Raw genomic sequence first — 27,720 nt, 5'->3', positions numbered from 1 at the left:
AAATAAACTTATCACATATTGCAAATAAGACTGTATCAGATGGAGACAAGGCTTAATTTTCTTTAATATTCCGTTACTTTGTCACCAACCTAATACTATATCATTGTATTATTTATAAAGTATAAACAGACAAATAAACTGAGTGTTCGCGCCTATAAGAGGAGAAAGAGACAAAAAATTCTGCAGCCTTATCCCACTCATATCTCAATTCTAAAAGATAAATCCATAACGACCTTATTCAATAACTTTGTTTAGATGCCATTCACAAATTACATTACAAGAATTTTGGGTCTCGCTCCCCTCCCTTATTAACGCATTATGTAATTAATGGACGACACCTTAACACGATTTGAATTTTATTATTACTAGCCACAAAATCGTTCTGTCTCTTTCTGCCGCACAACTCGCTCCACTTTCCTTGTCTTTGGTTTATCTATCAATATGACAATAGCAGATATGATAGAAGTATCATTCTTTACATTTATGAATTTCTCTTAATATTTTGTCTCTCTCTCTCGAACGACAAATACTTAAAGAGCGAAAGAGACAAAACACGACAAGATTATTCTAGAACTAATTTATACAGTTATTAGTCTGTCTCGTATTGGAACAGGTTCACTGGTGAAATTGTTGCGATGATCTATAGATCTTTGATTCCTATTTTTGCAGTGGTGAAATCGAACCTACGACAGGAGCTTGGACCAGGTATTTCGAACTAATACCATTGTATTATATGCTTCTTTGCCAAGTGGTGAATTCTTCACAAAAAATAATTATTTAAAGTAGTACTTAAAAAATATCGCATCCGAGATCCATCGTTCATCCGTCTTATGTGTTCCTGAAAACAAAATATACGTGTGTTAATTTCCAAGAATTGTATGTGTCCGTCTCATTCTTCTGCACAAAAATTTTGAATTAGAAACGGGTGGCCGAGAGGCTAGGCGTTACTAGGGTTTGAATCCCGCCTCGTGATCAATTTTCTTTAATTAACTCTATTCTTTCAAAATATCTCAAATATTTATAAGCTCACTCACTTTTTGTTCTTATTTCTCGTGGGCGAGCTGTGATTCGAGTTAGGACTATCGCTAACTTCCGACGAACTCCTTACATCGCCGTCCATCTGAAATATTTTAAACAAAGTATTAGAACAGTTCAAAATACAAGAATCAAAAGTTCGACGACATGTGACATCTGCCAACCCGCACTTGGCCAGCGTGCCATAATCCACTTACAGCCTGAACCCTCATAGGAAGCCTGTGTCTCATCCCAGCAGTGGGAACATATTATGTGGGCTGATGAAGATGATTAGAATGGTTTTGTTTTTTACATTTCACATACTAAGGTCAATTATATTATATCCTTCAATAGAATACGATGGTTGTTTAAAAATCAACATATCAGATAGCACATTGAATCTTATTCAGTAAAAATCAGAATACAATTTGCTATTTGAATTTTTTTTTATATTTAATGTACTTTTTTCTATTATGTATACGTTGATATTTATTATACACCGCCATGAGTCAGTAACTTTGCTTAGCATTTAGGTTGCTTGGTAGATATCGCTATCAGCGATAAGCTTTCCGCCTTATACAGATATGGTTAATTTATAATTAAATCAGTTTTTAACTTGTATTAAATATGATTTGCAATAAATAATTTTTGATTCATTCACACAACACGCCATCCTCAAGATAACTTGGGTTTTTTCTTCATCCAATCCTACTAATATTATAAATGCGAAAGTTTGTAAGGATGTGTGTGTGTTTGTTGCTCTTTCACGCAAAAACTACTCAACCGATGGCAATGAAATTTGGTACGTAGACAGCTGATTAACTGGAATAACATATAGGCAACTTTTTATCCCGATATTCCTACGGGATACGGACTTACGCGGCGCAGCTAGTATCTTATATATCTCACCTGTCCGGCTTTTATAGCATTATAGGCTATTTGCAGGATGAACATGGTCCAGACGATGTGAAGGCACAGCAGCAGGCACAGCAGCGAGTTGAATATGTAGTAGGCGGGGAACATCGGCACTAGTTGCGGCGCGCGGATTGACGTGCTGCAAGTTGTTTGTTCGTTACATTATTAACTTATTTAACACCCCACAAACACTATAATATATCTATGGATATCTGAGGGACACTAGACGCTATTTATTTAAATGATTAACAACCATCTCAACCAATATGAAACATAATTTTAATGATAGCAATATTGTAACGGGCAGTAGAAAGGCGAGGCGTTGCTACGGCGCGTGGCGAACTGATGCAGGTTTGAATCTCGACGGGTGATGCACTGTTTAATTTCATTTATAAAGAATTTGAATGGTATAAGACTAAGTATGAAAATAAGATACATTATTATTTTCATTTAAAATAAAGCAATCTAATCAATTACATCAATCACCAGCAACTAATCAATTTCTGAAAGTCATTCCCGAAAAATATCATCGAAAATCCAAGTGCCAAACAGGTAACTCCACCAGACTCAGGTGGAAAATCACCACTTGCAGTTATCTCACCTCCATATAATGTAGAAGGGGAAGATGCCGACCCTGGTGGCGATCCACACCACCACCAGCATCAGGAACAGACTGTCGCATAGTCGTTGGTAGCTGGCGTATTTCGTCGCTTTTACAGCCTGAAAGATGACGTCACAAACCTAGTATATAGACTCAAACATTTATTTATTCAATTAGACTCCTTATAGGAGCACTTTTGAATGGTCATAACACAGTTGTCATATTTACCACCGGTTCGGAAAGCAGTTTCTACAGAGAAGAGCCGGCAAGTAACTCTGTAATTGCTCTTTTCCAATCGGCTCAATTTTAAATTTTAATTATACGTAGATAATATGTATACATAATAATGGTTCCAAAGAACTGTCCTGTGGTTTTTAAGTGACATCATTCATCTAGACATCTAGAATGTACGTCAGATTCAAAAATTATTACGGGAATACTTAGGAACTCTAGAGTAATTGTAACCGTCTAATTACTATGAAATTGAATTTTACAATCCTTTAACAACGATTAGGTCGAACTTAAACTGCATCTAGATAGACATTTATCAAGATATAGATAAGATACAGAGATTTATCGAGGCAGAATAATGAATTAATGATTTAACAGCATTGGTTTATCTTTTAATATCGATCCGTTTATAATGTCTGAACAAAGAATGCTCAGTTAAGAAAATAATATTAAGAAAATCCATATGGTGCTACTCCACTATCTTGGAGAGCCATGTATACCTGTAGTGGAAACAAAAGGCACAAGCACAATTATAGGTTTTTGTGAGTATGATAAAATCAAAATTTGTATTAAATTCTAAAGTATATGGCACGTCTTAAGCATGTTCATGGTAAACATTATTTTAGCAGTAGATCTGTCTGATCGACACTATTGCTGGATACTTTCTTTAACAGTTAGCGCCTCTCGGGCGAGAACATTTCAAGACGTTGTCAACTCCGCAAAACTCAATGTTGCCTGCACCTGGTCAACGTAATCGAAATAAACCGTAATAAACCATAGTAAAGGGGGCGTTAGGTCGCTATCAACATTTCACCTACCTCCAAGAATATATCAGCACAATCGTGCAGAAGCAGCACGAGCGTGCCGATCCTGTGCAAGTTGCAGACCCACGAGAACGAGAGCAGCGCGATGGTGGCGATGTGGTGCACGAACATCTGCCAGAAGTCCTTGCGCCGGACGTCCCAGAACTGGGATATGGTCAGCGACCAGTAGAACGCCGAGGATATCATGTAGTACCACCACACGTCGCTTGTGAGACCCTGGAATTGTGTTGCAGGCTGTTCAGTACATTATGTTCTAACCAAATGTTCATTCATGGTCAGAAAACAGTAGTAAATATTACTGACACAAAAAAACATAACATAAAAAAACGTAAAAAAAAACTGACAAACAATTCAAAAACTGATTGAAGTAAATAGATTCGGTTAGAAGTTACTGTTGCAAAGTCATTAATTTGAATCAGGATGAATTTTATTAATAAGATCCTTTCATAAAAAATACGGTGTATTCTAAATAGAATTCCTCAAATTATGACCATCATAGTGGGGCAGTCGGTAAACCGTTTCTGGTAGACACAGGATTTATCTCTTTTCTTTCTTTCTTTCCAAATATAGGTTATATAGCATATATGATGTCTGTCACATATTTTATATACCAAAGTAACTCGGACAGAGTTACTTCTTTCTCTTTTTTATGCCAAACGGCTAAATCTATTTGGATGAAATTGGGTACAGAGATGGTACCTGAGAATATGCATCTAAAATCCTGGCACTGCCTATCATTTCCTTTGGTTGGTATTTTGAGTAATGATAATGAAGTTTTTCAACGAATTTTCAATATCTCTCTATACATGTATTAATCAAAGTAAAATGTTTTAATGTTTGATTAATTATTGATCGAATAAAAATGAGTCACATTGTTTATATCGGCCATTATATCTATTAGGTAATTGATAAAAAAGCACTTTCCACTTCCACAAATAAATAAATCATACAATTTGCATGACGTCATACTTTACATCAAACGTAAAAACATTTTAAAAGGAAAATGTTCTTTTGATGCTAAAACATTTAATATGAGACAGAACAAGGAGTCGAGCACGCTTTAGCACGAATTGGGCCAGCTCCCACCAGGGAAGAACCTATACCATACCTCTACAGAAGACCGGCGCCAAATACTAGCATGCTACTGTGTTTCGTACGGTGAGTGGGGGAACCGGAGCCTTCCCGGTCCTTTCCTCCTTTCCTGTCATGAATCCTTTCCTTATCCCTTTCCGCTTAAAATCAAGCAGGGCATACGTAGAGATAGTGTTCATGGGCGAACTACCAGCTCAGTTGCCCGCTTATAGTATAAAAAAACATAGTACAAAACTATACGTCAATTAGCAACTAGCTTGGGCAGAAGAAATCAGATAAGCATACTGTTCTCAATACAGATCTAAAATGCTTAAATGTTCTGTGGAACCGAACATTTAAGCATTCTCTAATGGTTAATGTCACTGACCACAGTACGCTAAACGCAGTTATTGACCGAGTGTGCCACGCTTGACGACCTGTAACACTTTACGAGCGCTATTCTAGCGAAACGCTATGATTTGTGGATAACATTGTTATTGAAATTTTAGCACCGATTTGTAAAACTAGGTCATAGTTCGGTGCATGTTTGATAAATACTAAAGCACTTATATTAATACGATTATTGGCACTAGGTAGGCTAGAAACACAGATTCGACAAGGGTTTAGTGTAATACGAATTATGATATTATCGCGGTACAGAAGCACTATCAAACATACGTTTTTATATTAGTTTACTATAAATAGTTCAGTAAACTTTAAAACACATACTATTCATTAAAATTCGAAATTTCTGGCCCTTGTAAATTGTGACTTAAATATAAAGAGACAAGCGTTTCGAAAAAAACAATTATTATAAATGTCACTAACTCGCACACATACACAGTTAATGTCGGGAACCGTCATTGGAGTTCAATGCCTAATTCTCGTTATGATTGAAAAGTTTTTTCAACTACGTGATAAAACATGATGCATGAGAAGTGAGCTATCGCCAAGTGAAAGTTGTGAAAGTCAAAATGGGTCTTCCGCCGTTTCAGAGATTAACTGTACCACACATTGAAATTCCATAGATAAGAGAGAAATTTGGCGATTCCAAATTTCATTCTAGTGTAAAGACAATAACTTATTTATTGTTATTATTTCCACAGTAAATGCCTTTATTTTGACCGAAGTTTCCGAACCGAAGGAATTTTATAGTTCGACTTCGACTTTTTACTCGATAACTCTGTGGGTTTTCAACCGATTGACATGATACTTTCTGTTTTTGATAGAATGTAGTTGTCCCTGTTCCATTATCCCATTCCAGAACCTCCCTTACTTTCCCTCGCAGAAACGTCCGCGATTTTTCGTTACTTATTGAGCATTTAATTTAAACAAATAAGAATGTCAATAGACAATAATAGTTGAGCTCAAGTCTCTTCTGAGAATCCGGACAACACAAAACAATGGTGGAAATTAAACACATTTGTCCACCACAATATGTCTTCACTAAACGGGCTAAAATATGAATATTTATAATCATTATTAATATACAGATTCCTATTGTATGCGATGCAGAGCGCTGCGATACGCCATTTATCGATATTACATATAGACACATTAAATTTCAACTGGAATTCAAACATGTTTTTTTTATGTGTGTGACCTTAAGACTCCCGCTCGATTAAATCTCTTAGATAAAATTAAGAATTTTATCAAGAAGATTTAGGGCCGGTTCCACGGCTCGCTGATAAAATCATTGATAGCCTATTTTGCACGTTTTGGCGTATTTCTTGATACATTATTTGTTCTTTTATTTCTCAGATAAGCTAAACAGAATACACTAGAGCTGTGAAACCAGCGCTAAATGTGTAGTTTAAAAACGTATTTAATTTGTACACGAAAATCGTCTAATAATAGAACATATCAAACTATATCTGATAAGTAGTGCAGTTTAGTTAGCTTGAGCAGTAGTGCCTCGATGGTTAGGTCCGTGGACATAAAGCGAAAACTCGGAGGTTCGAAGCGGGTCGAGCGTGCAAGAAACAAATTGATTCTTCAATCTATCTGCACATGATGCTCATCACCACCGCTCGAAACGGTGAAGGAAACCATCGTGACGATACCGGCATGTCGGCACGAATCAAAAGTTCGACATGTGACATCTGCCAACACGCACTTGGCCAGCTCATAAGCAACTATAAACAACTTCGTAGGGTTAGGCTATATACGTTTTAAAAAAATACCTTTATAGCCCGAGTCTTAAATTATACCTTTTTTCTATTATAGCGTAAGAAATAACAATGTAATGGGCTCGTTTAGAGGCATTATTTTAAAGGTCACAGCATAGATGTCAAGATCGCTATAGTGAGGTCACATTGAATCGTCAATTAGGGGAAATTTAGCAATACTCAAACATGATAGAAATAAGCCTGTGCATTTCTGATTTTATACATACATTTCTTTTTTGTTTTACATCTTTTACGTCATTTAAATATCTACAAATGGAAGGACATCATGTCTATTTATATATTGCACATTTTTTACATCAGTTATTGTTCTTTATTTTATTGAAACAATAAATAATAACTATCCACTTGGTCAAGGAAAAATTAAAAGTTACCGAGTTGTTGCCCACATAACTCCCGGTGCCGCGAGATTTTCCAGATAAAAACTATCCTATGTGCTTTGTCGGGTATCAATAAATAAATACATTAATAAATAAATCAAACTATCTCTGTACCAAATTTCATCCAAAACGGTTTCTGTGGTTAAGCCGTGCAGAAGGCACAGACAGACAGACAGAGACACTTTCGCATTTATAAAATTGGTAAGCGGCCCTTGCGCTGCCTTATAACCCTTCGAAAAGGGAACAAGAAAAACTATATTGCACTGTTATTAACTAAATAATAAAGAACTAACTATATAACAAAGAATATATATTGTATGTATTTAATTAATATTATATTATTATTATAGATTAGTACCTCGCCTTGCGGCGGTGTTGTTATAAACTCCGGCTGAGTGACCAGACGGCCGGAGCCTAGGGCAACTGAGTGAGGAACCTACGGACTATCCGAGCGTGGTCCATATTATTATTATTAACAAATATCTTGGGCAAGGTAAGTCACAATTTACGCAACCGAGCAAATCGTTCGGCTGTCGCAAGTTCAATGTCCCGTGATAACGAAACAGCTGTTCTGACTTTATTGGGCTCCGCGATAAACGTCGAATCTCGCTTTATTGCAGTGATAAAAACAATTGTGCCAAGATCGCCTTAATCTTGTTGGTAATTTCGAAAAAAAATATTTGGTAGCAATGACAATAAAGTATAGTTCTTTGAAGTATTTATTACTTATTTACTTTTTAATATATATGTGATATTAAACCCGCGGTTTCACCCGCGTAAGTCCGAATCCCGTATGAATATCGGGATAAAAAGTTGCCTATATGTTATTCCAGTTGTCTAGCTATCTACGTACCAAATTTCATTGCAATCGGTTCAATAGTTTTTGTGTGAAACATACATATACATACACATACATCCTCACAAACTTCCTTAGAAACTTTCGATAGACTGATTCAAGAGGAACGTTTTTACGCATAACAACATCTATTAAACTACTCCGAATTTAACATGTGTGAAGCCGCGCATAATAAAATCCTCACCATACAACTCTTCTCAAAAAGCATTGGCTAAAGTCGCATAATGTTGCCCTTTATACCAACAAATTGATGCTATAACTTATAGAAATATGTACCACTTGCTACACCGCGCGGTTTCACCCGCGTAAGTCCGAATCCCGCAGGAATATCGGGATAAAAAGTTGTCTATATTTTATTCCAGTTGTCCAGCTGTCTACGTACTATATTCCATTGCAATCGGTTCAATAGTTTTTGTGTGAAACATACACATACATACACATACATCCTCACAAATTTTCGTATTTATAATATTAAGTAGGATATAGAAAGTAGTATTACTATATATATTATAAATAAATAGTATTTTGATTTATTCTATGAAGGTGGTCGCCTCAGTATTTATCAATAAATAAATATGACCTAAGGTTATCGTTCCTTTATAAATACTTATCATTAAGGTAAATTGAATAACGTGGTGCAAAACAAAATAAAACTAACTCATACAAAGTATTAATCATAAAAAAAAATCATAAAGTACACACGGTATAGACAATATTAAATCTTATGCAAAAAGTAATTAAAATTAATCGATTATACAAAGTACATACAACATTGTTGGAATTGAGAATTAAGTTAATGATTAAGCTACCAGTGGATACGATAGATTCTCTTGCCTATTGTATTAGACTTCGCCCTAGCCCCGGCTTCGCCCGTGGTACGTATATAGCCTATAGCCTTGCTCAATTAATAGGCTGTCTAACAACGAAAGAATTTTTCAAATCGGACCAGTAGTTCCTGAGTTTAGTGCATTCAAACAAACAAACTCTTCAGCTTTATAATATTAGTATAGATTAGACAGCTTCTACGATATTGATGCTTAATAGAATTAAGGACAAACTTGATAAATATTACAAGAACACAAAGCAAGAAGAACGCCTGGCGTATAAACGATGCATATTATGTCTCGTACATTTTCTCAATTCTTGTATACTCGTAGTATTGAATCGTTGTACAATGAGTCAATAATTCTACACTTCACTTATATTAAACTAGCTGCGCCCCACGGTTTCACCCGCGTAAGTCCGCATCCCGTAGGAATATCGGGATAAAAAGTTGCCTATATGTTATTCCAATTGTCCAGCTGTCTACGTACCAAATTTCATTGCAATCGGTTCAGAAGTTTTTGCGTGAAAGAGTAACTTACGCATTTATTATATTAGTAGGATAGGATAGTAGGAAGTAGGCATATTATAATATGCATTTTCTCGTGTCTTGTATACTCGTAATATTGAATCGTCATAGAATGAGTATATAATATATAGAGAACTAGCAAACTCGGCGAACTCCGTTTCGCCACCAGATGGCTTCGTTTTTCCCGCTTTTCTGTTGAAATTTTTCCGGAATTTTCTTTGCTATAAACCTCACGACGCCCAAGACCTTTCCAACGAATGCAAAACCGTGGAAATCGGTTCGTGCGTTCTGGAGTTATAGCGTCAGGAAGGAAAACCCGACTTATTTTTATATAGTAGAAAGATTATTCTACACTTCACTTATTTTATTCGAAACAATAATCATTAGTGTCACGCTGCCGTCCGTCGGTGCTGACAGCCAAAACGCATGAACATCTATCCACCGCACACTCTGATACCAACGCGTTATTCTAAAACGCTTCATACAGGTTCATTCGGCAGCTCAAAAACCACTGATGATGAATGTCACGATTACATAAATTCCTTACGTATGATCTTTATAAGAGCAACTGAGACAATTTATGATGCTATAAGTAAACTGAGTTAGATTTTTAAACTATAGGGTATTTATATCTTTCACATAAAAAACCGGGTTGTTCAAAAAATATATCCGAAAAGCAGCGCCGCTCAAAACTATTCATTAATCAAATTATCGATAATGCATCAAAACCTCGCTTAAATGTGAGGTCCCACAACACTGAGCAGATACACACACTCGTAGATATTAAGACGTTTGTTCACACACACAAACACACAAACACAAACACAAACACACACACACGCGCGCGCGCGCATACAAGAAAACTATAAGTACTGTGTGTATATTCACCTGATGCGGATATCCAATATAGCAATGGTCAATGTCCCACAACCATTCTTTGTCCCACAGGATATACACGCCGAAGCTAAAGTTGCAGACGTAGAATGTGAACTTCCAGAGGTTCTCGCAGAACTTGGTGAGCGTGGAGGGCTTGTCCTGACTCCGGCGGAGCCGCCACCAGCGCTCCACCTGCCGCTCCGTCATGTCCAGCTGCTTTGCTAACCCGCATAGCTGGAAATTATTTCAAATCTATTCTATGTACGGATACATGGTAATGTGGGAACCTGGATCAACCTCAAGCTTGAAGATCAATGAATGCATTGAGATATTTGCCTCTTTTATACGATGAAGGGTAATTTAAATATAAAATCGATGTTATGAACCATATTAACAGTAAGGGAGAAATACCTAATGAAGATACCTTGCCTCTTGCTTGAATTCTACAGTTCAGGTAGGAGATTTTAACTGTTAAACCAACATTCGAAAGAGCGGCACAGAAAAGTCGACAGTCGACTGTCTACAGTCGAAAGATGACTTCAACAATAGTAGAAAATACGAGGAAAATGAAATCGAAATGACATGGAATGTATATTTTATAAGCCACCAACAACCCTGCTAGTGCCAGTGCTAATATTTTTACGGCTTCTTCTTAGACATGTGGCTTTCTGGAAAATATCGTTCCCCGCATATATTTCGTATATTTGCTCCCCATTTTTTCACCAATACATTATTTTTTGATTGACAGAGCGTATATTTCATCCTTGATAAAATATTAGTGCGTTAACAAAGTATAATTACAGATTGTTGCGCTCTATTTAACTTATTCTGTTTAATGATGTAACCCCGACGGTCAAACCTCGATAATTAACTAAACGTGTAAAATAAAAAGTGCAAAAGACAACGATTATTGTATTTCAATTTAATTGAAATATTGATGTTGGCATTCATGAAAGTATGAACTAGGTATTAAAACATGTAAATTCCCGTGTCACATTGTTAGTTACCATATTCCTCCGGAACGGCTCGAAAGATTTTCATGAAATTTTCCATGCATATCGGGTAGGTCTGAGAATCGGCCAACATCTATTTTTCATACCGCTAAATGATAAGAGTAAGGCAGAAAACAGCGTTTGCTCGGTCAGCTAGTATTTTTATATAATTTTATATAACTAGCTTCCACCCGCAGTTTCGCCCGCGTTGTAATAAATGGGAATGCAATGTTTCACCGCGTTAAAAAGCTTTCGTTATTCCCCAGCCTCCTATCTCCAGACACAATAATAACATAACATCGCCCCGATGCGACGTGAAAGACGTGCGACGTTATTAAAGAAAGACAAACAAACAAACACATTTTCGTATATCAGTCATTAATTGTAGTTTTTAACGCGGTTTCCCAACTTTTTTTTGTGGTGATTCTCGATGCCAGCAGATGCTGAAGGGCTACTACATCTTAGCACGGACCCATGTGTGAACTGAGGATTCACCCTGGTAGCGACACGCTCAAGGGCGTCCCCCCTTGTCGGGGACCGCGAAACTTGGCTTGGGCTGTCGCATGAATGGAGGGGGCTGGAGGGGCCGTACTCGGTCGGGCGCTTTCCCAACTTAGAACTAGCGGTAACGAAGGCATTTAGGCAGAACTAGTTCTGACTTGGGAAATCGTATTTTAACTCTAGCACGTATAATTTATTCAAATTTAGGCTATACGAACACACGGTAAAGAAGTGAATCGTACGAGAAACACTTCGAAGGGCAGATAAAACTTCTTACCATAAAACGTCCATATTCAATAGATATTTTGAAACTTTACTTAGATAAGCTAATTAAGGCTCGTATAACTCAACTTATTCAATCGATAAATACGTGAAATTTACATAAAATTAATCGATTCAGAACCAGAAAATCGACGCACTATAAGAATTTGAACATTAATGTTATCATTGTTCGAGGCATTTATAATAGTCACAAGTAAGCTGTTTTAATTAATACCGTCGTAAACTATATCGAAACCGCTATGTAGTTTGAGTGACCGTCTCCTTGGTACAATGGTTAACGCGAGAGCGTAGAACCGAGGGGTCCTGGGTTCAATTCCCGGTGGGGACGCACAAAGAGAATGTTTCGGTCTGGCAGGACACAGAAGGCTGATCACCTACTTGTCCGTAAAGAAAATCGATCAGTGAAACAGATGTACATCATCTGCCTCATACCCCACTAGGGGACACGGGACTTCACTTATGTAGTTTGAGTAGCTACAATGTTATATCAACTGACATCAAAAAAGAAGGAGGTTATCGATGCGAATGCAATTTTTTGTTTGTTATCGTATAACTTTTTACTGGGTTAATCGATTTTAATTACGTTTTTTTTTATTTGAAGGCTAGTGCCTGCTATGTGGTCCCATTCGTATAAATTCGCTCGAGTTCTGACAACTTGAAGGCAGTTTAGTTTTTTGTAAAAATATATACGTATTCTATTTATATTTATTTAGAGTGTCATCCTCACTAATATTATAATTTACTACCTTCCGTCCGCGGCTTTGTCCGCGTGGAATTAGGACATCTACAAATGATTTAGTGACTGTCTATTCCTGTTTTATCCCGAGGCAGCATTTAATCGGGATAAAAAAGTATCCTATTCAGACAGATCGGATGTTTCAGCGTGATTGACGAACAAAACTTCAAAACAAGCAAACTTTCACATCTTTAATATTAGTGTGATAGTGTGATAAAAGTGTCAAAGTGTGTGTGTTTTTTAACATAGGCTGCTTTTTGCTGCGCTGAAAAACTCAACCATCAAACTTCAAGATTCATTCGTAAAAAAAAACACATAACACCCTATATTAATTGTATGGTATTATGATAGACTAGCTGCGCCCCGCGGTTTCACCCGCATAAGTCCGTATCTCGTAGAAATATCGGGGTAAAAAGTTGCCTATATGTTATTCCAGTTGTCCAGCTGTCTACGTACTAAATTTCATTGCAATCGGTTCAGTAGTCTTTGCGTGGAAGAGCAACGAACACACACACATCCTTACAAACTTTCGCATTTATAATATTAGTAGGAAGTAGGATAGTAGGATTTACTAATCCTAGATAATTCTGAGCATCCTATCCTACTGGATAATTGGATGCTCAGTATTATCTAATTTCTTTATACAAAGTTATATAGTCTTATTTTATTACAAGCCAAGAATACATTGCGTTCTACAATAGCGGTTTCAGGCCGTTTATATACTTACATAATCGTACGAGTACATAAAAACTAGCATCATTCAATCAGAATTCAACCTTATTCATATGGACGTATGTTCGACATCGAATCGACGATGTTTGTTGTAGCATAAAGGTTTTTGTCCATTTCATTATATTAACCATTTGTAAGGCTTAGTGGCTTCATAAATCATCATACATCAAATAACAGTGCGATTCTATTTATGAATAAGAAGAAACAATTTAAACGAATAAATGTACCTTAAATGTCAATAATCAAAAAATAATAATAATAATATAAATATGACAATTTTGTCTGTTTATTTGAACGTGCTAATCTCAGACACTACTGGACCGATTTTGAAAACGAAAAAAGGATACGAGTCTCCGAATATTAGTACCGCTTCAATTATTTTCTTCGTATCCATCATACTTTTTATGAATGTTTCTCCAAATATGTTGAATATAATTGTTGTTTTGTTATTGTCGCCACGAAATTATCCGACATACCAAGGAACATGCGACTGCAGCCATTTTTAAAATATGCACACTGGTGTTATTTATATGACTGCTTTGCGACCATTTAAACAGTACAAAATTATTTTTAATCAGTTACAGCGCCGAATTACAAATAGGTTATATGATAATTACTCAATTTACATTCGCACAATATACGTAAACAAAATTAATCTTGAGTAATACCTAATAACTATTGTTTAAAGAAATATGTGGTTTAATTAATAATTTAAAATGAAAACAAAAAATAGCATAGCTGTTTTGAGTCTGCACTTGTAAACCGGGCCTACTGCTGCTCTACTAAGAATATAAATATTACCAGAAGAATTGAACAGAGGATCATAACGTATTTTGAAACCCCACAGAAGTTCGGCCTGGAACAGTAAGCTTGCGAATGCAGTAACTGTCTTTCACTCGGCGAGTGGGGAAGTCGGGGACCTTTCCCTAACGCTTCCCAGTCGATTCCTATATCCCTGTCACCAGTCCTTTCCTTATCCCGTACCCATTAAAAACAATTAACGTATACGCAGCGAGACCTTTCGACTGACCAGAAAACAAGTTGTGTTGTGTGTTCGCAAAATCATATATCGAAAGATTTTGCGAATAAATTTATATTTCGTTAATATACCAGAGCCATGCCAATTATAAGTTTCAAATAAGAGGATTTGTAGTAGATACCAAGTGTCTTAAGTATTCCACGTGATTATAATAATACGTTTAACACAAACGTGTTAGTTAAATGGCATCATAGTTATTTGTACATGTCGTTCATAAAATCATGAATAGAATGCCGAGTATATCGATTATCGAGGGCATATCTGCTACTAACTACACGATAACCTAATAACAGGTAACTTGAAAATTGCCACCAATGAATGGTCCGTAACATCTCTTTTTTTGTTCAGAATTATGTATCTAAAATTGCAGATTTGAAATTTTATGAAAATCGGTCAAGTGCGAGCCGGACATGCGACACTAAAGTTTTCATACAAATATGTTTAAAATTGACTGAAAAACAAATCGCCCATGCGTGCCAAACGTTACTAAGAATCGATTTTTATTACTTTTAGCGGTTACACAAATACGTCATCTCTGAAAAACTGCCTTACTAACACGGTCCGAGAGATACAGCCTAGTGACAGACGGTCGGATAGACATACGGACAACAAAGAATTATTAAAAGGGTTTTACATACCCTATAGGTATGGAACCTTAATAATCAACATGGGAGGAAAGCAATAATGTACTTATAGAAAAATGTTTGAGAATTAAAATTCCATATTTAATAAGGAAAAATAAATTCTCAAAACGTGTTACTGAAGTAATCCTGCCCACAAGCCACTTCACTCTTGACTTACCTAATTATAATCTGGGGTCAGTGGGAGCATATATGGGCTGATGATGAACAGGTCACGCAATAGTTCTATGAAAATGCCACAAATGTCGTATAAAAACAGACAGAACATAAATATGAGATTTACGGTGGTATATACTGCTATAAACTTATATAACAGTCTGTTGGAATAGTTTTTTGGGTCAGGTAGTTATTCAAAACGCTCTGATTAATGCCCTTGTAATTCGGGCCTACTGCTGCTCTACCAAAAATATAAATAATTACCAGAAGGATTGAACAGAGGAATATTATCCAGAGGTCTATACTCTATGATAATATATAAGACGAAAATAGTACCGTTGAGATCTACATGAAATTTAGAATAGATATACATAGTCTGGGTTAAAACATAGGCTACATTGTAGCCGGGTACCACGTGAATGACGCCGCGGGTTACAGCTTGTGTAATATAATAATACAAGCTGGGTCTCGGAGATAAAATTGCTGCGTTTAAGAAGAAAATGACAACTTATTTAACGATCGTACTTAAACAAATAGTATATAATATATGAATGGCACAAACTGATAAACTATTTCTGGTTTACTTTTTTAGGTAGTAAAAATAGTTTTGCTTAATTAAAGTGAAAGTAAGCAGGTGTGATGGAAACAAAAATAAAATATCTACTTATGGTGGCGAAATATATAGGGCTTTTTGAACTTCATTATAGCGAAATGTTTTTTTTTTTTTATTTTATGGCAAAAGAATATACGAATAACAAAAAAGTTAAATTCAAAATTGTCGGATTCGCTTCAAATATATTCAATCGAATATTTTTTTAAATATTATTATGAATATTATACATATATGTAGACAGGGTAAACTCTCTTTTACTACTATAGCTTACAGCTTCATGAATTATTGTTAATGGGTACCCATACCCAGTCCGACTGACCATAATGGAAACATATTCAACATGCCGTAAATAAACTATAATCAAGTATATCAGAGACATGCAAAAAGATAGCAATGTAAATCATTACCTTTAAGATAAATGTATTCCCTTGACTCGTCAACTTGAGGAAGATAAGTACAAAATACCTAGAAATGTTGCTCTTTATATATAAGTCAATTATATGAGAAAACTACATCAGGTCCTGTGAACCAGATTTGAAACAAACAAACCCGCCCCATTTTGTGTTCATGTTACCCATTTAAGGGTAAATTACATGTATCTTTGAAGCTAGCATAATGACAAGTCAAAAAGTAGAAAAAAAAACTAAGAACTTACATAGTTTTTGGTAATATTATTAGGGATTTTTTTTATTTTAAAAATAATTAAAATTCTCATAAACAGCACTAAAAACTGCAACATTTTGTTAAACATGTATTACCATCTGCAAGATAATTGTCATAAAATAAAAAGTATTTTCATTCTTCAAAGTATATACAGAGTACATATACACAAGTGCAATTTGTTCCTATTACAATTTAAAACCTGATAAGAGCGACCCTCATTAAAATGTCATGACTAATAAAATGATGACTGGTAAAAACAATTTAAATTCGCTTACTTGCTTGGGTGTCTTAGGGCCTGCTCTATATGCGGCTTCGAGTTTTGGGTTGTCTGGTGCCCGTCTTGATCTACTTTCCTTGATGCCCAAGTATTTTCCAAATGGGGCAAAGATGAACCTAAAATTGTGTGATTACATTAATCAGAGCTTCATAGTCTGCTGTGTATATTCTTATGTGAGTATTTTACATTTGTAAACGAAAGAATTCTTAACAGATTAAAACAATTTACACATTAAGAGCAGTGGTGGCTTTGTGGTTATGACCTTGGACTAAAAGCAAAGTTGGGGGTTTGCGATAGGTTGAGTGTGCAAGAAATAAATCGATTTGACAAATTAAAAATGCTCAAAGCGGTCAAGGAAAGTGAGGATACCGCCATGTTGAATAATTAAAAGTTTTAAATCATGTGACATCTGCCAACCGGCTTTGGCCAGGCTGGTGGATTGAGGCCTGAACCTTAATAGGAGGCCAGAGTCCCAGCAATTGGAACATATATGGGCTGATGATGACACAATTTATTGATAAACACATTGGAGTAAAGTTTCCCATTTTCTTATTTATATTCTTTTGTATTGTGTGTTTGACTTATTCTTGTATTAAATCATTACCTACAGTTATTAAATTGTGCCAACACAGGATAATAAGTATTTAAATTATTGAATGTGTGAAAATGTAGAAATTAATTAGTGAATATTATTCTAATAAATTTTATAAACCAGGCAATGTGTGAGTTGTGATATATTACACATATCTAAAATTAAATCAGCCTGTTTGTCAAAGGAGACAAATCCACATGAAGTGTCATATTGCAGTGCTAGATATTTCCATAAATGAATGCATATTATGAAATATTTCAGATAATATCTTGTTTAGCCATATTACCTACAAGTACAAAACTTTCCTAATAAATGGACTAATGAACACAAAAATAATATCTCAATTTGAATTAGTATTTCCTGAGATGAGAGTGTTTAAACAAAAAAACCTTAATATTATTTATATAAACTAAATAAATTAGAATTTAAATTGTTAAATTGCAATTGAAAATACATTAATGCTAAAACCATACAAACACCATTTATTTACCTTATAAATGGTTGTGCAGATAACCAGAGATAAGATTAACCAAAATTCAGCTCAAATGTTTGTTTAAACAGATGTACACAATCATATTTCATGTTTACAAACAGAATATAGTATGGTTTTGAGATATGAGAAAACTGCTTTGATTGCTTAGACTCCTGGATACAGGCCACCAACATTGATACAGTCTCAGAAACATTGAAGTTTTTAATTCCCAGAGATTGTTCCTTTTTCTTTAAATTTATAGATAGGTTGTCTTACAGACATAGACAATAACTTAAGAATCTCTTAACACTCAGATTACTTAAGTATATTCTTATTATCACTTGTAAAAAATTTATAAGCGTATTTATTATCACAAATAAAGTATAACAAAATTAAACTATGTTTTACCAAATAACTTATATCAATTATCAAATACACTAAATACAATGACCATTCAAATATTTGATACCAGCAATATGTTTTTCATATAAATTATTCGCACATTATAAATTCATCTGATATATTATAGAAAAAACTAATGCTTATCACAGCAGATGCCTAGTAAAATTATATGCAAATATATTATCATATGACAGATTTATTGTACTTCTTTATCGTGACATTATCAAAGTAGCTGTTATCATTCACTCATTTAATCAAATTAAATAAGATATTTTACCATAAGGAAATATTGTAGCTATTAAATATTCAAGATAAATATTTGTATTAAATGAAAATAAGACTATTATATCTAGCTCTACTTCGTTCAAAACTCACATGAATTGGAAATAAACAATTACTTGTTATTTTGTACACTTTGATGCAGATTCAATAAAAAATCATTCGACCATCATAATTATCTCTCTTATTTAATAAATACTATTAGATTTACTCATATTTAATATTTATTACAGGGAAGTGAATTTATAATTAATAATGTTTATGCACATATATATTATGAACATATTAATATTTTATACTTGAATGGCATCTTTATATGTAGAATTTACATGTTTTAAAGCTTGATTTGAAAAATATAATAATTCAAACGAATAACATACTAGCGATTTCTTGTTCTAATCCTTTTAAGGAATCCCAAGAAATGCATGATTTCCGTTTCAAAAAGGTATAGCAACGTGTTCCTATTGATGCGATTATAGAATGAAATGAATATAAATAAATCGACAAATTTTAGTTACGCCCCCGGACTTGTAACGTGAAAAATATTCGTGAATGAACCCACGTTTTTTCGATGAGTAATTGAAAGATTTGGCACTTACCTTTCTAATACATAGCGTACACTTATAAAAGCAAGCGCTAACGGTATAGGAAAGAAAACATGCCGATGGTCCGTATAAATTACAGTCTTATCCGGGCCAGGCGCAATGTCAGCCCATGTTGTATTAGGCGGTAACCAAACATATTCACTCCAAAATGTATTTATTACCGACTGAAGCATTATAACACGTATAATTTAATTTACTGAAGTCACCACTCAGCTTGTTTCAACGAAAATATAACTAAAAATAATAAATTACTTCTCACTACCGCAGGCGACCACCACATTCGTTTGACGGATAAAGTGATTGATAGACAATTCAAGACATTAGATTAGACATAACGGAAACAAAAGTTGCCAGCTACTGTACAGTCTCACTACGTAGGTAGTGTATTACATACTCTGTGTTACTTGTGTCTACAATATACATCATAGTCAATTAGGTTTTTCTTCGATAAACAACAGAGCAAAATCAAAGCAGAGATCGCTTTGATTGAATGCGCTTCCCGCTTTTAGGTAAAGAAAAAGGAAAATATTGACGATTGGAAAGAGGGAATAGACTGGAAAAGGAAACGGGCCTTTGGCTCCCCTACTCACCGTAGAAAATAAATTAGCATGGTACTATTTCACTCCGGTGTGGGGTGTGGTACTTTTACGGTGCAAGCTGGCCCGATTCGTGCCGAAGCGAGCTCGACTCCCACATAAAATATATGAACGTTATTTTCACTTTGTGAGACTTGTCATTGCGTGAACCACGCGCAAGCCGCGAACAGTGAAAAGTTTAAATTTTGTCTTAAACTTATTTTCTAAGGTTAATAATATTTTCTTACATAAAATCTTGTTCGGTCTACTATTATAAAAAAAAAAATGGTTGCCTGTAAAGTCGGTTTTACGGGCGAAGATTTTACGTGACAACGTCTTTTTCTCGGTAGAATATTTATTGATATGAATATTATTAAATTGCACAATAGGAACAAGGAATTGAATGAAAATAAGAATTGCACAAATTTTAACTATAGAAAATATATTTTGTTTACTAAAAAGACAGAGACAGAGACACAATCACGCGCCGATTCAATGCGCCTAATTCTCTAGTGCTGCGCGCGCGGCGGACCGATCATAGTTCGGTGACTCATCGTAACGTTACCTTTTTCATAAGTGCCTCCGAGCCGCAACCTAATTTAAGACGTTGTCACGTCAAAAAACAAACAAAAATATTAAATAAAATCGTGAATATTTTTTTCTGTATGTATCATGTACGTGCGTCAATCACCTACGAACCAAACCTAAGAACAGGAAGATTTTGATAATATTTGATAGCTTTATATTACCAATTAAAGGTTTAATTAATAGGCCACATTTAATTTGAAAAAAAAAAAGTTTTTCGCCGCTGGGTTAAATATAACAAACACATTAAATTATCGATTAAGACACATTTGTATAGTATGTTAAATTAGAAAATCTCTGTCATTGAAAATCGGGTAAACATTAAATGAAACAAACATGTCATGTGTAGCATCAAATCTTTTAATTCCATTCTCTTTACTGCATACATAAAGTAATACAAGTGCATAACGAAGCTCATCCACGCATTTTCCTTAAATCACTTTCATAAATCTCAACATAAAGCTCAATTTCGTTAACTTGAAAGACTTTCTTACAATTTCAATAAATAAACTGTCCGTAAATAACCAGTATTTGAACACAATCAATAAAAATCTTTGGAATACAAATTAATTAAATTATAACTATTCTTCTTTTACCATAGTACCAAACAATTAACAATTAAATATAATTGGATTTACTACAAAGTACTCATAAGACCGTATGTTGTCACTTGTACAAATTTTTACTAAAGTCTAAGCCGCGCCATTAAAAAACAGTAAGTAAAATATCTGCTGTTTTAAAATATCAAATCAATACATATACTATGTTTGTTCTCTCTTACATATTAATTAAGTGTGAATGATATAACAAATTTCAAGAAATGGGGGGTTTCTTTGGAAAATAATTTCGCACCGACATTTTCTTTATCAATTGATGATTCTTATTTTCATAAACGATATTTGCTATACACTCACAATTTTTTAATGGCGCCACTATTCTAACTTCCATCTATTCATGGTACCGTTCACTTAAAAATAGCAAACATACATCTAATTACATTAATTATAATAATAATTATGATTAACATTTTAACAAAGGCACAGATACCTTAGCATATATCCCATCTGTTTATTTTACGTAAAAGACTTCTAACCATAGACAACATAGGCGCCAAAAAGTAACCACGTTTCTTCCTATTTATTAAAAAATAAATAACTAAATAAAAAAGAAAATTTGACAAGAGTTCGTATATTTTGTTCATTCATCTGTAATCTGTATGGATATAATATAAACACATGTGCATTTCGTTTCTTTGGTTCTGCGCTGGCACAGCATTCACATTAATCAAACGGTACACACAATATTCTCGAGAAAATATTGTTGAAAAATTAAGTATGCAAGTTAAGACTAACAAATTTTCCTAAATACAACCGTAATATATTTATAATCAATAACATTATCTAACTATTTGTATCCTATGAAAGCGTCTTTGGGGTGATTTAGCAAATTCCCTACTTATCTAACTATATAAAGTGCGAAGAAATTTATTTCAATTGATATGGACTTTTTGGTAATATTTCATAGTATATTTGTAACCATACCAAAACCGTACGTCTCGTAAACTTATATAGACCTAACGCACAAATATCGTGCCATCTCCCTTTAACTTATTTGAATTTTAATTACGATGAAACAACACGATTGTTAAGCTCGAGATGCATATTACTGTCAAATGCGTTTTTTGCGCTGCGACAGAAAAATTTATTATTATTTAAAGAAAAACAGTAAATAAACAACTTAGTTTATAAAACAACGCGGTAACATTCCTTCTGGTAAGTATGTGGTTCATAGTATTATCATTTGTTCTTTGAATATATCTAAATGGGGGGGGGGGACATTTTATGAATGATTTTTTATTATTAAATTGAAAGTACATAGTATTGTTTTCAATACAACGAGTACATGTGAGAACGCAGTAACTCAAAAGTTTGTATATTTAGTTTAAAAATACGATGAATCAATATTACGTTGACATAGTTATGTCTTAAGATATCGACTTGTTACTTTTACTCATAAATGAGCCTTTCAATATATTATGATTGAGGAATTGCCAAGATTTTAAACGTTGTTTTCATAAATACAGCCCAAGTGGTCCCGCTAAAGGTAATTAAAATGCTAACATTTTTAATAAACGCTGGTACGATAGCTTCACGTATTTGATCAATAAATATATAATATTTGATAATAAAAAAAACAATTTAAAACGAGCACTAAATATCCGACATTAATCGACCTTAGACGATAATTCTCAGCATGGAGCAAAACTATAGACTCACAGTTACATACAAAAATCAATCCTAACTACAGTACTTAAAGTCTAATTTGTGACAAATGTAATGTAAAATTGTAAATTTTTCAAATTATTTGTACAACTGTGCGTATATAGTTTTTTAATATTAAAATTAATAATTAATGTTATTTAGAATTAATAAAAGTGAATACCATTAATTTAGCAGCCGTCCGTCATATGTCGCTCGGGTACAATCGGCAGACCGGAGTTTTTCATCTCAGAGTGTGACAGATCAACCTAATTTTCTACGAAAAATTTAGTGTACGGTGCGCCTCACTCCACTTTTAAAATAAAATTACATTTATGGGAATAACACGATCACTCCATACATAATTAATGGAACTATTTTGGCCTCTATTGAAGTGATTTCTTCTTATGGGAGGATAAACCGGTTCGTAACGTAACGCGTTACGGCGCCAGACGGTTGGTTTCGGGTAGATTAGCTTTCTAGCATTGATGTATATTTTATATGGTATACATTTTATTATAAACTGAAATCTTGAATTACGAAAAAATTAATAATTATTAGTTATGACTACATGAATATAGGTAGATGTTCATTTAAAACAAATGTAATTTAGTAATAAAACAGTATACCTTTTGTTTTAACAAAATAGCTTCATAAAACTTTATCCAACTAACACTGACGCACCGGTGCATTGTTGATATATTTAATTGTTTATATTAAAATTAAGTTAATAGCTTTAAATTAACTACAACTATAAAATATATTGGACATTAGTATGATATATTATTGATCTCAATATTAATACAATTATTTGGTGTTCATATTACATTTACAATTAAAAAAATGCCAAGTACGTTACCTCTCACAACAACAAAATATAATAAAAAAAAAAGAAAAATTTAAACCAAGTAAAATAAAAGTAAATAATTATATTTTTAAGTTGGCAACACATTTTTCCAAATGCTGCCCAAAAGCTTTGTATCCGCGCTCGATAATTCTAATAATAAAAAAAATAGTAACTCAGTACATGATCAAGATCAACTCTTGAAAGAAATATAATTGTTATTTTAAATACGTATAACACGTAAAAAACTTTGCCAAGCATTCGAAGCCTCTGGAGTTGATTATTTCTCCCTGGAATAAGAAAATAAGTATTATTACCAAGTATAAAACATATTTATAAACGATTTTATAGAACATACAGGGCTCTACCCTTGCTTTAGCACGCTTAAAAAACAACCAATTATAATATACCTACTACATGCGTGATTAAAAAAAAATTTAAAATGCTTATATGGACATTTAACACAAAAAAAAACTAATGGAAACCAATTTAAAAAACAAAAAGTATGAAAAAAAGTCGGACTTAATTTGATACAATGCAAACTTCTTACTTTTAATGTGAATAAAATACTATTATTTGTATGTGCTACTTTGGTTTGAAGTCAGTGTAATGCCCTAAACAAAAAATAAACAGCTTCTTAGCACCGCCTCCTACTGACATCTGACTAAGGCCCGTTTCCTTTACCTCACCCTTCCGAATCCATTACTTCTTTCCAGTCGTGAATCCTATCGTTATCCCTTTTCTCTCTAAAGCGGGCTGCGCATTCGCAGAGGCACTATTCCACAAGTGTTCGTGAGCGGTGGTGATCGCTTACCATCAGGTGAACCACCAGCTCAGTTGCCCGCTCTAGCATAAAAAAATCAATACAAAGCTTAAAAAAAAAATTCCACATAACAAACAAATACTCACTTCCTACTATTCAATCTGTTAGGGGTACTGTGGTTGGATTGATGTGAACTGTCGCTCACGTCGGAGCTAGAACTGCGGATGTCACCCTCCATCTGAAATAATATATATTTATTTTTAACTATTATATTATATACTATATATACGAGCGATAGGCTCGCGGCTTCGCCCGTTATTTTTTTTATTACCAAAACAAAAAAAGGAAATAACATAAGTTAAATGTTGTGTAACAAACGAAGAAAAACCACTGAGGTAATTCAAAGGAAAACTAGCACAGTTCCTGTTCTCTTGGGACTTCTGGGTTTAAAAGTCCTCCTTTGGCTTATAATCATACGTCCTTTCTCGGGTTTCAAAGTATATTTTTACCAAATCGCATCCAAATAGGTTCAGTGGTTTAGGCACGAAGGAGAGATATGGACGGATACACAGAGTTACTTTAACATTTATAATATTAGTATAGATTATTTGACATTTATGGCCGGTTTCCAGTGACGTAGGTACTATAAACTCCTAGACTCATGATCATTAAATGGTCGTCAAAAAATGTCGGAGCAGGGTTGTGTAAACTTACATTCAAATTTACACCTTATTTCGTGAGAGTAACGTTTAAATTCTATTGAATGTGTTACGCTTTAAGACTGACAATGCTGATTGAGCGAAAATATTGCTCACAACGCCTTGTTGTCAGAGTAAAGGAGCCCCAACGCGAAATTGGACAAGTGGACACGGGGAAGTCGAGAATGCTATGGTTGGAATTGAGCCAGCTCGCACCGGGGAAGGTGCCACACCCCCCATAGAAGATCGCCGCGAAACAGTAGAATGAGAATGCTATTATCTTTCAAACAGCATCCTTTGCTCACCCTTCTCAGTGCTTTCCTTTCTTCCCTCACTAATACATTCATTCTTCTCTTTCTCTTTCAAAATCTCCTATAATCTCTTCTTCTTCTTCGTGATCTTTTAAAGTGGGCAATGCATTCGCAGGGGCGTAAGTCCTCTGCACATGATTATAGGCGGCGGCTTACTATTATGCAAACCTCCAGCTCCTTTAAAGACAACGACATAATAAACAAAGGGACTTCACACACACCCAGTAATGACGTCATTACCTTTCCCGCATTAATAGCCTTATACGCGACTTGCAGTATGAGCCACGTCCAGACCATGTGAAGGCACAGCAGCAGGCACAGTAGCGAGTTGAATATGTAGTACGCGGCGAACATAGGCAGCAGCATTGGCGCTCTTATTGATGTACTGGAATTTAAAAATAATTATATTTATATTGCGGATTTTTTTAGAGAATAGAAGCAATTCGTTTACGAGTATATCCGACTTTTCCTCGTGTATAATATTTTTAAACGTAGTATTAAATGATAAAAATACGTGAACTCGTTATCACAAATTTACCCAGAAACGATGGCATAAAGCGATGTGTAAATTATTCATAGGAATTAAGATTGCAATAAACGAATCATTTCAACGACATTTCTGGATATCGCTTAAAATAGATTTAATTGAAAGCGAGTCATATCTGTAAGATTACATTGTAAGCATTTGCAACCAAACTATTCTATCACCTAAAATACATGGAAGTCTAAATATAGAAATACCAGTCGCTGTCCTGATAAGTAAGAGATTGATTTTTATATTTTCCTATGTTCTACACTAACTTTCTACCCATAGTTGAAGAAATAAACAGTCGCGGGGTTTTCCCCGCATAGTATACCAAAATTCACACAGTGCGCATCAGTATGCCTCAGATTAGCGCGTCCACACAAACTCTTCAGTTTAATATTCTTCTTCTCAGCCTTTGTCTGTCCACTGCTGCACGTAGGCCTCTCCTATGGTGAACATTATTATTACAGTTTTACAAATAAGTTTTACATTATGCTCACCTCCATATAATGTAGAACGGATATATCCCTAATCTAGTGATAATCCATAGGACCGTGAATATTGTGAATATAGCATCGCAGAATTTCTGATAGTTCGCGTATTTCGCTGCTTTCGCCGCCTGCAATTACCACCAACATTGTGTCTTGGGTCAAATTGTTTTACACCTAATTATTTTCAATCGATTTCAAAAAAAAAGGAGGTTTTCAATACGACTGCATTGTTTTGTGTTAAGCTCATAACTTTTTACTGTATGAAATTTATTTTTATCTTGAAAAAGATTAAGAGTCAAAAGCTCTACTAAAAGACATGATATGTTGACACTGATTTAATCCCAGAATCCCAGAGAAGGAAGTTTTAAATGCATGTTTACTACGTCTCTCTTAGAATATTAACAATATTCTATCAATCTCCAATTCATTAAAATCTCCACAAACTAAAATTAAACTTTTACATCAGTTAAAAGTATATCCTGAAATGTATATATATGACTGTCACAAACTTAACTTTGTTGGCTAAAACATGAAATCCCATTATGAAAAATTAATAACAAACTTCTCCCAAAAATCGACCCCAAACAAATTACCTCCAAGAATATATCAGCACAATCATGAACCAGCAGCACGAGCGTGCCGATCCTGTGCAAGTTGCAGACCCACGAGAACGAGAGCAGCGCGATGGTGGCGATGTGGTGCACGAACATCTGCCAGAAGTCCTTGCGCCGGACGTCCCAGAACTGGGATATGGTCAGCGACCAGTAGAACGCCGAGGATATCATGTAGTACCACCAAACGTCGCTAGTGAGACCCTGCAAATAGAAGCCGAAAAATATGTAGACGAAAATTATGAAGATAAAAAAGTAGATAACAAACAAAATGTAGAAATTTAAGTACACTTCAGGATCCTTGTCTAGATTTCCCTTTACCCAAGGTTAAACAAAAAAATGTTTTCATTTGTATGCTTTTTACGAATTAAAAAGATGAATTAAGTCAAACAAACAGTAGATAAATAAGCTCTGATCTAAATTAATAGCACAATCATACAAACAAAATATCATATGACTCACTTGATGCGGATATCCAATGTAACACTGATCAATATCCCACAACCATTCTTTGTCCCACAGTATAAATATTCCATAGGAGAAGCTGTACAGATAGAATGTACACCTCCAGAGGTTCTCGCAGAACTTGGTGAGCGTGGAGGGCTTGTCCTGACTCCGGCGGAGCCGCCACCAGCGCTCCACCTGCCGCTCCGTCATGTCCAGCTGCTTTGCTAATGCGCATATCTGCAGAAGAAAGGTATACTTAGTCTGGCCATAAATACTGTTACACTTAATTATAAAAAAATATTACATTTGAATTTCGAATCTGTC

At 34.6% G+C, this 27,720-nt stretch overlaps 2 protein-coding genes across 3 annotated transcripts in view; both read right to left on the bottom strand.

Annotated features, from left to right (window-relative positions):
* Window positions 1-282: 282 nt before the first annotated feature.
* On the bottom strand, window positions 283-19,586 carry LOC119833241 (ceramide synthase 5-like). The gene is made up of 8 exons (XM_038357174.1): window positions 19,282-19,586; window positions 16,936-17,053; window positions 10,318-10,539; window positions 3,580-3,801; window positions 2,531-2,649; window positions 1,924-2,068; window positions 1,035-1,120; window positions 283-838 (listed from the first exon to the last, which is right to left on the bottom strand). Exons 1-8 carry the CDS (start codon window positions 19,458-19,460, stop codon window positions 829-831), a joined length of 1,101 nt encoding a protein of 366 aa, XP_038213102.1. The 5' UTR covers window positions 19,461-19,586; the 3' UTR covers window positions 283-828.
* A 3,933-nt stretch (window positions 19,587-23,519) lies between these two features.
* LOC119833225 (ceramide synthase 5-like) overlaps window positions 23,520-27,720 on the bottom strand; it is a 23,348-nt gene continuing 19,147 nt past the window's right edge. For both annotated transcript variants that reach the window (XM_038357153.1, XM_038357161.1), the window contains 6 exons: window positions 27,412-27,633; window positions 26,932-27,153; window positions 26,348-26,466; window positions 25,562-25,706; window positions 24,459-24,550; window positions 23,520-23,839 (listed from right to left, as the gene is read on the bottom strand). In XM_038357153.1, the coding sequence (XP_038213081.1) occupies window positions 23,830-23,839; window positions 24,459-24,550; window positions 25,562-25,706; window positions 26,348-26,466; window positions 26,932-27,153; window positions 27,412-27,633 (810 nt within the window). In that variant the 3' untranslated portion in view covers window positions 23,520-23,829. The remainder of the gene's footprint in view (window positions 23,840-24,458; window positions 24,551-25,561; window positions 25,707-26,347; window positions 26,467-26,931; window positions 27,154-27,411; window positions 27,634-27,720) is intronic.

Source organism: Zerene cesonia, chromosome 2, assembly GCF_012273895.1.
Source record: "Zerene cesonia ecotype Mississippi chromosome 2, Zerene_cesonia_1.1, whole genome shotgun sequence".
Classification (NCBI taxonomy): Eukaryota; Metazoa; Arthropoda; class Insecta; order Lepidoptera; family Pieridae; genus Zerene; species Zerene cesonia.
The sequence above is the reverse complement of the archived record's forward strand: the minus strand, read 5'-3'. Positions and strand labels throughout refer to the sequence as shown.